This window comes from Pristiophorus japonicus, chromosome 4, assembly GCF_044704955.1.
Source record: "Pristiophorus japonicus isolate sPriJap1 chromosome 4, sPriJap1.hap1, whole genome shotgun sequence".
In the NCBI taxonomy this organism is placed as follows: Eukaryota; Metazoa; Chordata; class Chondrichthyes; family Pristiophoridae; genus Pristiophorus; species Pristiophorus japonicus.
The window spans coordinates 160733092-160748610 of record NC_091980.1 but is presented as its reverse complement, the minus strand read 5'-3'; the positions used below and the strand labels follow the sequence as shown (position 1 = coordinate 160748610).

Sequence of the window (15519 nt, the reverse complement as noted above, 5' to 3'; positions counted from 1 at the left end):
GAGCCTAGACGGTGAGCATTGTCAGGCTATTAATAAGCTGACTCACACCTTACCCTCACCCAACATTCCTAGACGCAGCATGGGTAACTGCACAGTGATCAGAAGGGGGATACCAGGCTAACTTCTTCCCTCCCGAACTGGGGTGCCAAGACCAATTATAGTACCCTTACTGCCACAGGTGGGCTGAGATCGACTCAGTCAACATTCATCGATCTGGACACCTTCCCGATACAGATGGCTCACTTACACCCTGGTTTTACCAGAAGCTCCATTAGGAGGCTCGTCTCCATTTCCTTGCAGGATCTGGAGGACATCAATGGCAAATAATCACAGTTAATCATCAGAATATGGCAGTTCTGTTTATCTGTGCAGTGTGATTCTCCTTGGGTGGTTTACTATCTTGTTTTAACCTGGTATCTTTGCATTAAAACAATGGTCGCGAAAGGCTGGTTATCCTCCAACCTGCTTAAGGGATCATTGTTTTGATATGATAGGCTGGCAATAGCAAAGGCTGTCAGTAAAACTGCAAAGCACTGGACGAGACACGAGCACAGCCTACAGTAAAGAGTAAGCTTGCAGGTAGCCGTTTGCATCCCCTCGATGCAGAAGCCTGCGTGTGCACACATAACACAGATGTGCGTAAACGGAGGAGTGATGGTACAGTGGATTAGACACTGGTCTTTGCCCATTGGGAATTAGGTTCAAATGCAGCCCGGACTGATGGGATGAAAAGTGTCCTCTACCTATTGGATATAATGATATATAGGAATATTCCTACTGACACTCCCAAAGCAAGTGCTCTACTCGGAACTCCTTCACGGCAAACGAGCCAAAGGTGGGCAGAGGAAACGTTACAAGGACACCCTAAAAGCCTCCTTGATAAAGTGCAACATCCCCACTGACACCTGGGTGTCCCTGGCCAAAGACCGCCCTAAGTAGAGGAAGTGCATCCGGGAGGGCGCGGAGCACCTCGAGTCTCATCGTCGAGAGCATGCAGAAATCAAGCGCAGGCAGCGGAAGGAGCGTGCGGCAAACCAGTCCCACCCACTCCCTCCCTCCCTCAACGACTATCTGTCCCACCTGTGGCAGGGATTGGATTGTTCAGTCACCTAAGGACTGATTTTAAGAGTGGAAGCAAGTCTTCCTCGATTCCGAGGGACTGCCTATGACGATGATGATTGGATATAATGATCCTAATGCGAAAACAGTTTGGCACAATGTTATCTGATCTCACTCACTCCCTATCCTTATCCAATGAGTAACTGATGCTGATGTTGGGTGAAAGTGTACCTGTAAGATTTTGAATTTTTAAACCATTATGATAAAATGATTCCTTTGTAATACGCAAGAGGAATGGAGTCATTTTGTTCCATTTGCAAAGTCAGTGGCTTGGCGAGGACAGACATTTGGAGGCCTTCGAATCCCACAACACAGAGGAGGCATTTCAATCAGGTGGTGACTTTGACTGATGGTTCATTGTGCCAAAGCCTTCAATCTCACAGGTATAAGCACCAAGTGGGTGAGCTGTAGCCCAGCAGTCAGCAACAGAAAGCCTAGACCAGCGAGCTTTGGAATAGCTTAGCTACAAATATGGGCCTAGAGAGAAGGTGGCCTCTTTATTATTTTTCCATGCCCAAGAAGTATAGGAAATTGGCTGATCTCATTGTCAAAACTGGCTTATTTAAAATGAGCCAGTTTGTTTGGTTGAAGTGGTGCCTCACCTCCATAGTGTTTTTCAGTTCAAATGTGGTGGTACATGCAACACTTTAGTGCTGGTATACGGGGTAAGGAATGTGTGTTATGATCCCCAAGTCCTGCGATCGTTAACCTCGTCATCGGGCAGTAAAAGGTCAGTGGAGGACATGAGGTCCACTTACAGGAATGGCTGGTGATACTGAGCCCGAGAATAACTAGTGCAAAAACTTGACAGCTTTTCTAGTTCCATTGCCATCATGAACATCCCTCACCTTGATGTGCATAAAAACTTGAGTGGAGTGGACAGAGGGAAAGCCAAGAATGCAAGATGGGATTACTGAGCTGATGGTCTCCAAGGATAGAACTATACCTGTAGAACGCAATGTCCCCAACAGTCTTGAACTTGCTGCTCTCAATTGCCTCTGCAAATGCACTGTTAGGGGTGCAAAAAAAGATAATTTATTTTTGTTAGTGCTTCTATATTCAAAATACTTTTTCAGAGTAGGTCAGCTTGAGATAAATGTCAAGGATTAAAGAAATATCACTGCACAATGATCAAAACAACCTGTTCAAAGGTTACCACTGAACTTCTAGGAGGTATCTTTGTTCCAAGCTCTCTCAATGGCTTCCAGTTCTATAGCATCTCAGTCGCTCAATTTAACAGGGACCGTAACTTTGGCCTGAAAGTGGATCTGGACCTCCCCAAGTCCATACTCCAAACTATAATTTCATCATTTTACTTGAAGTGCTCTTGATACAGTGTGTGAAGCATTACAGCAGAACTTGATAATATCTAAAGCTAGTTGGCTCATTTCTTATCTATCCAGTCGTAGCCAGAGAATCTCCTGCAAGGTTTCTCTTCCTGCACCATTACCTCTAGAGTCCCCCAAGGATCTATCCTTGGCTCAGCCCGGGATAAACCCGGCAATTACAGGCCAGTCAGCCTGACAGCGGTGGTGGGAAAAATTTTTAAAGACAATAATCTGGGACGTGGATCTGGGTAAATAAATGAAAGCCAGTACGTATTTTTCAAATCAAATTGTGTTTGACTAGCTTGATCGAGTTCTTTGATGAAGTAACGGAGAAAATTGACAAGGGTAGTGCGGTTGATGTTATGTATATGAACTTCCATAGGCATTTGATAAAGTACCGCATAATAGAATTGTTAGCCAAATTGAAGACCATAGGATTAAATGAGCAGTAGTTGCATGGATACAAAATTGCCTAAGGGACAGAAAGCAGAGTGGTGAATGTTTTTTTATCAGATTGGAGAGAGGAGTGCAGTGGTGTCCCCCAAGGACCACTGCTCTTTTGAAATATATTAATGACCTGGACTTGGGTATAGATGGCATAATTTCAACGTCTGCAGATGACACGAAACTCAGAAATATATTAAACAATGAGGATAGCAACAGACTTCAGGGGCACAGAGATATACTGGTGGCATGGCAGATGAAATTTAATGCAGAGAAGTGTGAAGTAGTTCACTTAGGAAGGATGGATGAGAAGAGGCAATATAAACTAATGGTACAATTTTAAAGGAACAAAGACCTGGGAGTGTGCATATACAAATCTTTCAAAGTAGCAGGTCAAACATAGAAACATAGAAAATAGGTGCAGGAGTAGGCCATTCGGCCCTTCTAGCCTGCACCACCATTCAATGAGTTCATGGCTGAACATTCAACTTCAGTACCCCATTCCTGCTTTCTCGCCATACCCCTTGATCCCCCTAGCAGTAAGGACCTCATCTAACTCCTTTTTGAATATATTTAGTGAATTGGCCTCAACAACTTTCTGTGGTAGAGAATTCCACAGGTTCACCACTCTCTGGGTGAAGAAGTTCCTCCGCATCTCGGTCCTAAATGGCTTACCCCTTATCCTTAGACTGTGACCCCTGGTTCTGGACTTCCCCAACATTGGGAACATTCTTCCTGCATCTAACCTGTCTAACCCCGTCAGAATTTTATATGTTTCTATGAGGTCCCCTCTCATTCTTCTGAACTCCAGTGAATACAAGCCCAGTTGATCCAGTCTTTCTTGATAGGTCAGTCCCGCCATCCCGGGAATCAGTCTGGTGAACCTTCGCTGCACTCCCTCAATAGCAAGAATGTCCTTCCTCAGGTTAGGAGACCAAAACTGTACACAATACTCCAGGTGTGGCATCACCAATGCCCTGTACAACTGTAGCAACACCTCCCTGCCCCTGTACTCAAATCCCCTTGCTATGAAGGCCAACATGCCATTTGCTTTCTTAACCGCCTGCTGCACCTGCATGCCAACCTTCAATGACTGATGTACCATGACACCCAGGTCTCTTTGCACCTCCCCTTTTCCTAATCTGTCACCATTCAGATAATAGTCTGTCTCTCTGTTTTTACCACCAAAGTGGATAACCTCACATTTATCCACATTATACTTCATCTGCCATGCATTTGCCCACTCACCTAACCTATCCAAGTCGCTCTGCAGCCTCACAGCATCCTCCTCGCAGCTCACACTGCCACCCAACTTAGTGTCATCCGCAAATTTGGAGATACTACATTTAATCCCCTCATCTAAATCATTAATGTACAGTGTAAACAGCTGGGGCCCCAGCACAGAACCTTGCGGTACCCCACTAGTCACTGCCTGCCATTCTGAAAAGTACCCATTTACTCCTACTCTTTGCTTCCTGTCTGACAACCAGTTCTCAATCCATGTTACTACACTACCCCCAATCCCATGTGCTCTAACTTTGCACATCAATCTCTTGTGTGGGACCTTGTCGAACGCCTTCTGAAAGTCCAAATATACCACATCAACTGGTTCTCCCTTATCCACTCTACTGGAAACATCCTCAAAAAATTCCAGAAGATTTGTCAAGCATGATTTCCCTTTCACAAATCCATGCTGACTTGGACCTATCATGTCACCTCTTTCCAAATGCACTGCTATGACATCCTTAATAATTGATTCCATCATTTTACCCACTACCGATGTCAGGCTGACCGGTCTATAATTCCCTGTTTTCTCTCTCCCTCCTTTTTTAAAAAGTGGGGTTACATTGGCTACCCTCCACTCCATAGGAACTGATCCAGAGTCAATGGAATGTTGGAAAATGACTGTCAACGCATCCACTATTTCCAAGGCCACCTCCTTAAGTACTCTGGGATGCAGTCCATCAGGCCCTGGGGATTTATCGGCCTTCAATCCCATCAATTTCCCCAACACAATTTCCCGGCTAATAAGGATTTCCCTCAGTTCCTCCTCCTTACTAGACCCCCCGTTGACAAGGCTGTTAAAAAGACAAACGGAATCCTTAGCTTTATAACTAGAGGCAGAGTACAAAAGCAAGGAAGTTATGCTAAACCTTTATAAAACACTAGTTAGGCCTCAGCTAGAGTATTGCAGCTAATAATGGGCACCATATTTTAGGAAGATTGGCAATGTTTTAGAGAGGGTGCAGAGGTGATTTACTAGAATGGTACCAGGGATACGGGACTTTAGTTATGTGGAGAGACTAGAGAAACTGGGGTTGTTCTCCTTACATCAGAGAAGGTTATGGGAAGATTTACTAGAGGTGTTCAAAATCATGAAGGGTTTTGATACAGTAAATAAAAAGAAACTGTTTCCATTAGTTGACACTCCAGTGCAGTGCTGAGGGAGCGCTGCACTGTCGGATGTGCCATCTTTGGCATGACACATTAAACCGACGCCCCGCCTTCCCTCTCAGGTAAACATAAAAGATCCCATAGCACTATTTCGAAGAAAAACAGGGGAGTTCTCCCCAGGCCTGGCCAATATTTATATCTCAACCAACATCACTAAAACGTGATCTGGTTATTATCACATTGCAGTTTGTGGGAGCTTGTGTGCAAATTAGTTGCCACATTTCCTACATTACAATAGTGACTATATTTCAAAAGTACTTCGTTGGCTGTAAAGTGCTTTGGAATATCCTGAGTTCGTGAAAGGCGCTATATAAATGCAAATTCTTTCCTTTACAACTTTTCTGATAAAACGCCTGTGTCCCTATTTAATATGGGTTTTCCCCATATAAACTTATACCGTAATTACACAATCTGACCACTGGATGGCTTTATGGCCCTATTGTGAATATGCTCAGTTACTTTCTGGAAAATCTCAGCCTATCACTTTACCTCCCTCCCTTCCCCTTTTTACCCTCCCCTCTTGTCCTCCCACTCCAATATCTCCGCTCCCCTTTTTCTCATCACCTTCTTCCCTCCTTCAATTGTCCCTTCTGAACTCACCTGACTTGAAGACTGCACTTAGTGTTGACTTCCTATGTGTGCCACGGGAGAGCAACTAGTTAATATATTAAAAATCTTATGTCTGCTGCACTTTCTGTTAACTTTATCTATTATAATTTTCTATCTCAACATTTCTAATGCAAACTCCCTATGTAAACACGTCACACTGTTAACTACACCCTTCCTCCAGTGGAGACACTGCAGTGTCACAAGAATTAAGCATCTGTGCAGTTTCTAGAAATGTTTATGTTGGACAGCCAAATCAAAGCAAGCCATGGCTTATTGTTTGTCATCACAATTCTCCTCTCTCCAGTGTATCAATGGGAAATTACTGAGAATGCAAACCCCCTCAGAGACACCGGGGCCGAAATTCAGGTGCGCCACTATGAGTTTTTAACTGGTGCTCACCGCTGGAACTCTTGGTGCAGTGAGTAGATCCATTTTCAAGACTTCGAATTTTTTTCAAAGTCTGACAGGAAATGAATCATAATGGGGGCGAGCCTTGGACCCAAAGCCAGGCTGACTGGCTGAAAATGGGTTGGTTGGGCCGTCTGCCGCTGTCAATCAACGTGGTGACATCACAGCGCGTGTGCGTCACCACGCCCTCTCCCCTCTGTTAAAGGGGAGAGATTCGATCATTTTTTAAACTTTGCCCACTGGGCCACCAGGGAGGGTTTCGGCTGGGCCAGCAGCCTGGCACCCAAGAGGGGGTGCCACGCTGCCCGTTGGCAGCCCGGCAGAACCCGGGGCCAGTATTTTGCCGGCCGATCGGCAAGTCAGCCGGCAAAGATTCTTCCATTGCGGCCGCGGTAGTGGGCCCTCCCCTTTAAGGCGGACACGATGCCGGGCCACACTCAGTCTGCAGAAAAACCTACCGGGGGCACCGCTCGGCGGGGGATCGACGCATCGAGCTGAAAATGGATAGGTATTTATTTTATTTTAAATTGGCGGTGCATCTACTTGGGTGGGATAGGGTCCAGGCCGAAAAATCCCCGATCTGAATTTAGATCGGGTTGGCCTGTTGACCCCAAAGCGGCGGCCATTCGCTTTTTAGGAATGGCTGCCGCAAACAGGCATTAATGGGTCTATTTGAGACCCTGAATTTTGGCCCCATTTTTAGGACAATGAAAGTAATTGAGATTTGTTTTTGTTTGGTGTAAAACATTAAAAGCATGAACTCTTCAAATTCTTCTGAAGTAATTTTTCAGGAGAAAAAAAACCTTTTCTTTTTGCTTAACTTCATTACTCAAAAATAAACAGTGCCAAGTACTGGAAGGATTGTACCATTATTCAGATCTGGACGGAGGTTCTCAAGAAAATTCCTGAACTTAAAGGGGCCAAAATTACCCCTTCCCTTAAAGCCTGTTACCACCGGAAATCGACGGCAATGCTGCGGAGTGAAGTGGCCACCGACTTTTCGTGGAATGGCCACAGATAGTCTAATTGCCCTGCCACAGTTTCCCGGCGGTGAGCATCACCGCAGCGTTTCCCCCCCACTTCCACGGCGGTGCTGACCAGCACTCCTCAATGCGTCCTCACTGCGCACACCACCGAGGTCCAGGCCGGAAGTGACATTCTGCTTTAAAAATCGTCCCACCGCTCGGCGGTGCCAAGAGTTGCTTTTTTCGGGTGGTGCATAGTTCCTGATGCACACCCCCAGAGTGTCTTAAAGGTGTGTCGCTTTATGTTTATTTTGTGTCAGCGATTTTTCCCCGTTGTTTCACTAGCAGTGCAAGGATACAATACGCGCTGCTTTGCGAGTGCTGGAGGCACCTTCCACCTACAGAACAGAGAGGCCACTTTGAGGAGGCTGGGCTTGGGGAAGGATTGGAAATGGGGGTAGTGCTGGCAGGCCAATGCCTCTTGCACATTGTGCGTGCCACCGAGGCACAGAGGAAAAGACGACAACGGGGGCAACGGCTGCAGAGGCAGCGAGCAAGGGCCGCAGGTACCATTTCGGCCCAGCATGGAGGGCCAGGGAGATGGCGACAGAGGGGAGGCTAGAGAGATGCGACCGGAAGGCCCTCATCAAGAGCGTCCCCTAAGGAGGAGAGTGAGGTACGTGGACCCCCCACACCAGATACTGGGCCAGGAGGAGAGGAAGCAGCCTGCAGCGGAGCCAGATGCTGAGCAGCAGCAGCCTGCAGAGGTGGAGGAGGCAGCAGAGCAACAAGGTGAAGCCAATGAGGAACAGCACAGAGCAAGATGTCTACACAGACGTGGGAGCGCCAGGCCGTATCGAGATAGGGTCTTCCGCCAGCAATTCTCATACAGGGATATGAATGATGATCAGTTAGGATAAGATTCTAAGATTCCGGAAGGACATAGTGACGGAGCTCTGCAATCTCCTGCAGGCAGAATTGAAGCCGCAAATATGGGTGAGGACAGCCCTGAGAGTGGCATCCAAGGTGACTATCGTCCTGAACTTTTATGCAACTGGGTCCTTCTGAGCTGCCACTGACACATCTCGTAGTTTGTAGCCATACACATCGATGCAGGAGGTCACAGATGATCTGTATAGGAGGAGGGCCTATTACATATCATTCCCTATGACCAGGGACAAGCAATTAGAGCTGCAGACTGGATTCCTGCGCATTGCAGGCTTCCCCAGGGGGTCATTGATTGCACCCATGTCGCACTCAGGGCATCCCAACAAACTCCTGAGCAATTCAGAAACCACAAGGGCTTCCTCTCCCTCAATGTTCAACTCGTTTGCAACCACAACTGCCGGTTTCCTGGCAACAGCCACGATTCTTTCATACTGCGCCAGAGCGGTATGCCACGCCTCTTCACTGGTCCCTATGAAGATTGCGGCTGGCTCCTTGGTGACAAGGGCTACATGCTGGGCACTTGACTCATGACTCCTCTGCGCAACCCTAGAAATGCTGTGTAGCTCACATACAAATAGTGTCTGATAGCCACCAGAACCTTCATCGAACACAGAATTGGCATTCACAAACAGAGGTTCCGTTGCCTGGACCATTCAGGGGGTGTGCTGCAGTACTCGCGTGAGCGTCTCTCCATATTCGAGGTGATGTGCTGCATACTCCACAACCTGGCAATCATGAGGGCACAGCCATTGGGGGACGAGGCAGCAATGGCACCTGTGGAGGAGGAGGAGGCGCATCAGGAGGAGGAGGAGGCACAGGAGGAGGAGCAGGATGCGAATGGGCAGCCACGCAGGAGGCGGTGTCACCATCGTGACCCTGCAAGGGAAGCACAAAGCCGCCTGATAGCTGCGCGGTTCACATAACTCAATGCCCAGTTGAGCCCGCATCTGGCCATGTCCATGGACCAACCTGTGAGCCCTCTCACACATCATTCCCGCACAGTAAAATGAGAGACCTCATCAGAAATTCCAAAACAAAATCGATTTATTAGAACCCAAACAATGGGTTTCCAAAACATTCACATTATTAATCATCACCCTTGTTGATATGTCCTTACTATACAGTACAAATGCACACAAGGCCCATACTTGAGAGAAGGTCACTCTGTGACCAATAACCTTTATTTCCCAGCACTGAAGTGATGAAGGTGGGTGGAGCTTCCCCTTTTATACCTGAAAGACCAGGTTAGGAGTGTCTCCCACAAGTTCACCATCAAGTGGTCAATGTTCTCACAGTGTACAACTTAGGTCAGTTTATACATGGGTTCAATGACAGTTAAATACATGACATTACTTACCCCGCAAAGTCTTATTGGGATCACAGATTAAGTCTCTATGGTGGTTTACGCTCCCTTGTGGAGCGCCTGAGTTGGGGCTCCGGTTGTTGGGCGCTGGTCTGAGTGTCTGCTGTTTGCGGTGCCTCAGACCTGTCCGGACTGCCCACAGTGACCGGGCTCTCCTCCACTTGGTTCCGGTGTTCGGTCACCTGTGGAGGAGTGAACTCTACATCGTGTTCTTCCTCTGCTTCTTCTATGGGGTTGCTGAACCTCCTTTTTGCTTGATCCACGTGTTTGCGGCAGATTTGTTGACTGGTAAGTTTAACTACCAGAATCCTATTCCCCTCTTTGACAATCACAGTGCCTGCGAGCCATTTAGGCCCTGCAGCGTAGTTGAAAACAAAGACAGGGTCAGTTACATCAATACATCGCACCCTCGCATTCCTGTCGTGGTAGTCACATTGTGACTGGCGCCTGCTCTCAACAATTTTTTTCATGGTTGGGTATATAAGGGATAACCTGGTTTTGAGCGTCCTTTTCATTAGCAGCTCTACGGGTGGAACCCCTGTGAGCGAGTGTGGTCAGGATCTACTGACCAACAGGAGGCATGATAAGCGGCTTTGTAGGGAACCCCCTTGGATTTTGAGCATCCCCTGTTTGATTATCTGCACTACTCGTTCCGCCTGGCCGTTTGAGGCCGACTTGAACGGTGCCGTTCTGACATGGTTGATACCATTTCCTGCCATGAAGTCCTGGAATTCAATGCTTGTAAAGCACGGGCCATTGTCACTGACCAAGACGTCAGGTAGACCATGGGCGGCGAACATTGCCCGTAGACTTTCTATCGTGGCAGAGGATGTGCTTGAATTGAGAATGTCACACTCGATCCATTTGGAGTAGGCGTCTACTACAACCAAAAACATTTTTCCCATGAAAGGACCTGCGTAGTCCACATGGATGCGTGACCATGGTTTGGCAGGCCAGGACTAGGGGCTAAGGGGGGCTTCCCTGGGCGCATTGCCCAGTTGGGCACACATGTTGCACCTGCGAACACAAAGTTCCAGGTCTGCATCTATCCCTGGCCACCAAACGTATGACTTGGCAATTGCCTTCATCATGACAATGCCCAGGTGCTCAGTGTGGAGTTCTCTGATGAACATCTCTCTGCCCATCTGGGGCATGAGTACTCGGTTTCCCCATAGTAGGCAATCGGCCTGAATCGAGAGTTCATCCTTGCGCCTGTGAAATGGTTTGAATACCTTAGGGCATGCCCCGTACATGGCTGCCCAGTCCCCATTAAGGACACATTTCTTGACTAAAGACAGCAGCAGGTCTCTATTTGTCCAGACTTTGATCTGATGGGCTGTCACGGGTGAGCCTTCGCTTTCGAAAGCTTCCACTGCCATGACCATCTCAGCAGCATGCTCGGTTGCCCCCTCGGTGACGGCTAGTGGGAGCCTGCTGAGTGCATTGGCGCAGTTTTCAGTGCCCGGTCTGTGCCGAATTGTGTAGTCAAAGGCGACTAACGTGAGTGCCCACCTCTGTATGCGGGCCGATGCATTTGCAGTAATGGCCTTGTTGTCGGCCAAAAGGGACGTTAGGGATTTGTGATCTGTCTCCAGCTCAAATTTCCTGCCGAACAGGTACTGGTGCATTTTTTTTACAGCATATACACACGCAAGCGCTTCCTTTTCAACCATCCCGTAGCCCCGTTCTGCCTGGGACAGACTTCTGGAGGCATAAGCTACCGGCTGTAACTGACCCTTGGCATTAACATGCTGCAACACACACCCAACCCCATCGGACGACGCGTCGCACGTTAAAACAAGTTTCTTACATGGATCATATAGCGTTAACAGATTGTTGGAGCATAACAAATTGCGTGCTCTATCAAAAGCCCTTTCCTGGCTGTCCCCCCAGACCCATTCGCAACCTTTGCGTAGGAGCACGTGTAGCGGCTCTAACAGCGTGCTCAATTTGGGAAGTTACCAAAATAGTTCAGGAGCCCCAGGAACAAACACAGCTCCATCGTGTTACGGGGTCTGGGTGCTCTCTGGATCGCTTCTGTTTTGGACGCAGGTCTGATCCCATCTGCTGCTACCCTCATCCCCAGGAATTCTACCTCTGGAGCGAGGAAGACGCACTTCACCTTTTTCAGTCGCAGACTTACCCGGTCCAGTCTGCGTAGCACCTCCTCCAGGTTGCGGAGGTGTTCTTCAGTATCACAACCCGTGATGAGAATGTCGTCTTGAAAAACCACTGTCCTTGGAATCGACTTGAGGAGGCTTTCCATATTGCGTTGAAAGATCGTGGCGGCTGAGCGAATCCCAAACGAACATCTGTTGTACTCAAACAAAACCTTGTGTGTCGTGATGGTGGTCAGCTTCTTCGACTCACTCACCAGCTCCTGGGTCATGTAAGCTGAGGTCAGGTCCAATTTTGAAAAAAGTTTACCACCGGATATCGTCGCGAAGAGGTCCTCCATTCCCGGTAGCGGGTACTGGTCTTGGAGTGACACCCGATTGACACAGCCTTGTAATCACCACATATCCTGACCGACCTATCCGCCTTGAGCACCGGGACAATCGGGCTCGCCCAGTCACTGAATTCGACCGGCAAGATGATGCCTTCCCTCAGCAGGCGGTCCAATTCGCCTTCTATTTTTTCCCGCATCACGTACGGCACCGCTCTGACCTTGTGGTGTACTGGCCTGGTGTCCGGGTTTATGTGAATCACTATCTTGGTCTCCATGAAAGTGCCAGTGCCGGGCTCAAATAGTGAGTCAAATTTGTCCAGGACCTGTGAGCATGATATTCGCTCCACAGAAGAAATTGCATTGACATCGCCCCATTTCCAGTTCATGATAGCCAGCCAACTTCTCCCCAGCAGTGCGAGACCATCCCGCGGAACAATCTAGAGTGGCAACCTGTTCTCCGAATCTTTGTAGGTCACGACTACTGTGGCGCTGCCTAGCACTGGAATGATCTCCTTTGTGTATGTCCATAGCTGTGCATCAATTGGCAATAATTTCGGCCTCCTGGCCTTGGATGCCCACAACTTGTCGAACTGTTTGATACTCATCAGGGACTGGCTGGCCCCTGTGTCTAGCTCCATTGATACTGGGATGCCATTGAGGAGCACGTTCATCATTATCGGTGGCGTCCTGGTGTATGAACTGTATATGTGTTCCACATGAACTCACTGAACTTCAGCTTCCGGCGATTTCGCCCAGTGTCCAGTTGGGCCCGTAGGGCTTACATCGTCCCCGTCCTCCTCGTACATCAACTTGGCCGCAGGCTTCCTGCACATACGCGCCAAGTGACCGCTGACGTTGCAAATTCTGCAGGTGTATTGCTGATACCTGCAAGCTCTGGCTGTGTGTTTGTCTCCACACCTCCAACATGAGCCGTTGTTGGAAACAAAAGGTCCATTACCAGTCGATCGTTTCTGACTGTCTGTGTAACTGTTTTTAAGCACACCATTAACAGGTGTTGATGGCCACATTGTCCCTTGCGATGGTGTGAATCGCCGTTCAGCTCGCCATTGTCTCTGTTGAATTCCCCCTTTGGATTCGACTACATTCTCGGGCATGTCCAATTGCCACTGTCTGCCTGGGGAACTGTGTGCCGCATTAACAATGTTGACTCCCTGTCCATTTGCTGCATTTAAACCAAGATTTTTGTCAAACATCATTCTGGTCTCTTGCTCCCCTGAGATAAATGTCTGGGCCATCAAAGCCGTTGTTTCCAGAGTCAAGTCTTTGGTCTCGATCAGTTTCCTGAAAACACCAGCGTGCCCGATGCCCTCAATAAAAATGTCTCGCTGCATCTCCGCTCTGCATGCATCTGGGAACTTACATAGGCTCGCCAGTCGGCGGAGGTCTGCCACGAAGTCTGGAACACTTTGCCCTTCTCGCCGCCAGTGTGTGTAAAGCCGGTGTCTTGCCATGTGCATGCTGCTCCTGTTTAAAGTATTCACCAATCAACTTACTGAGCTCTTCAAAAGTCTTGTCCGCCGGCTTTTCTGGCACTCGAAGGTCTTTCATCAGGGAGTACGTCCTGGACACACAAACCATCAAATGAGCCCTGAGTTTGTCGGCCGAATCCTGTCCCAGCCATTCCTTAGTGACGAAGCTTTGCTGTCGTCTCTCAATAAAGTCGTCCCAATCATCACCAACACAGTACCTCTCATCTGTGCTGCTAGTGGCCATGCTCGCATGGTTTAAATCCCAGTTTCTCGTCGCCATTGATATGTCCTTACTATACAGTACAAATATACACGAAGTCCATACTTGAGAGAAGGTCACTCTGTGACCAATAACCTTTATTTCCCAGCACTGAAGTGATGAAGGTGGGTGGAGCTTCCCCTTTTATACCTGAAAGACCAGGTTAGGAGTGTCTCCCACAAGTTCACCACCTAGTGGTCAATGTTCTCACAGTGTACAACTTAGGTCAGTTTATACATGGGTTCAATGACAGTTAAATACATGACACTTGTGCAACTCCTTATTACCCCTCTTCCGCAGCTCTATCCTTACACTACGCTGCAGTGTCTCCCCTGTGACTGCCTCGTGGCTTTGGGAAGGAGGCTGTGTGTGTGTGTGTAGAGGAAGCTACAGATGTCCTTCTCGGACGCCCTCGACCAGCTCTGGCTCTGGAAGGGGGCTGCAGACTGGCTCGCATCCTCCTGTGCGCCTTCAGTTGGAAGTGGCGGGGGTGATGCCACGCTTGGCAGCAATTGCAGAGTGGCAGGTCTCGGCTCAGGGCTGCTGTGAACCGGAGAGCTCATATCAGTCTCCTGGTCTGAGGACCCTCCTGGGGGCAGCAGCCCACCTCCCCCACCAAGCTGCTGGAGCACAGCTCGACAGAGTGGGGTGGCACCGTTAGGCCCCTGGTCGACCCAGCCGCAATGGCAGCAGTCAGATCTCACGTAGCCGCTAGCTGAGACTGTATGACAGCAGCCACACTCTGAAAGCCATCAGAGACTACAGTAGTCAGACGCCCTGTGCCCTGTTTCCCAGACTGCAGGAGAGCATTCTGAACTTCCAGGACAGCGGCCACCCTCTCCAAAGAAGCACATCTACGATCGTTTCCTCGCGCCTGTGCTGCAATGGCAGCTGTCACCTCCGCCAAGTGACGTGTCATCACAGCTGGATCCGCACGGTCACTTTGGGGATTCCACCATTGTCTGCACACTGGCAATGATGGTCCCCATGGTGTGCGCAGAGCTGTCCACAATGCGGGAGGCGGACTCCTCCAAGCTCCTGACCACTTGCGACAGCTTCTCAGGCACCCCTTGCATTGCCACCAAGAGCTCCGATTGTATGGCCTCCACCCTTTGTTCATAAGCCCCAACATCGATGGGCTCAGAAGAACATAAGAAATAGCAGCAGGAGTAGATCATTTGGCCCCTCGAGCCTGCTCCTCCATTCAATAAGATCATGGCTGATCTGATCATGGACTCAGCTCCACTTCCCTGCCTGCTCCCCATAACCCTTTACTCCCTTATCGCTCAAAAATCTGTCTATCTCCGCCTTAAATATATTCAATGACCCAGCCTCCACAGCTCTCTGGGACAGAGAATTCCACAAATTTACAACCCTCTGAGAGAAGAAATTCCTCCTCATCTCAATTTTAAATGGGCGACCCCTTATTCTGAAACTATGCCCCCTAGTTTTAGATTCACCTAGCTGACACACCGCTGAAATCAGCTGATTACATCAGTCATTACCATCCCGCTCTGTTTTGGGCCTGAAAAAGCAGAATTTCCCTCCTAACACCACCCCATCCATCTCGGCGGTAACGCACGCTCAAATGCGGTGCATGTGCCCTGTTTCGGGCAGAGAGCAATTTCGGCCCCATGCTTAACTTCCTGCTCCACAAATTCATTAAATAGTTCAAAATCGTAT

General features: G+C 48.7%; 1 protein-coding gene across 5 annotated transcripts in view; it reads right to left on the bottom strand.

Moving 5' to 3' along the window:
* Window positions 1-15519, bottom strand: part of LOC139263142 (neutral alpha-glucosidase C-like) — a 237431-nt gene that overhangs the window by 207893 nt on the left and 14019 nt on the right. For all 5 annotated transcript variants that reach the window (XM_070878753.1, XM_070878757.1, XM_070878755.1 and 2 more), the window contains exon 3: window positions 2066-2128. In XM_070878753.1, the coding sequence (XP_070734854.1) occupies window positions 2066-2128 (63 nt within the window). The remainder of the gene's footprint in view (window positions 1-2065; window positions 2129-15519) is intronic.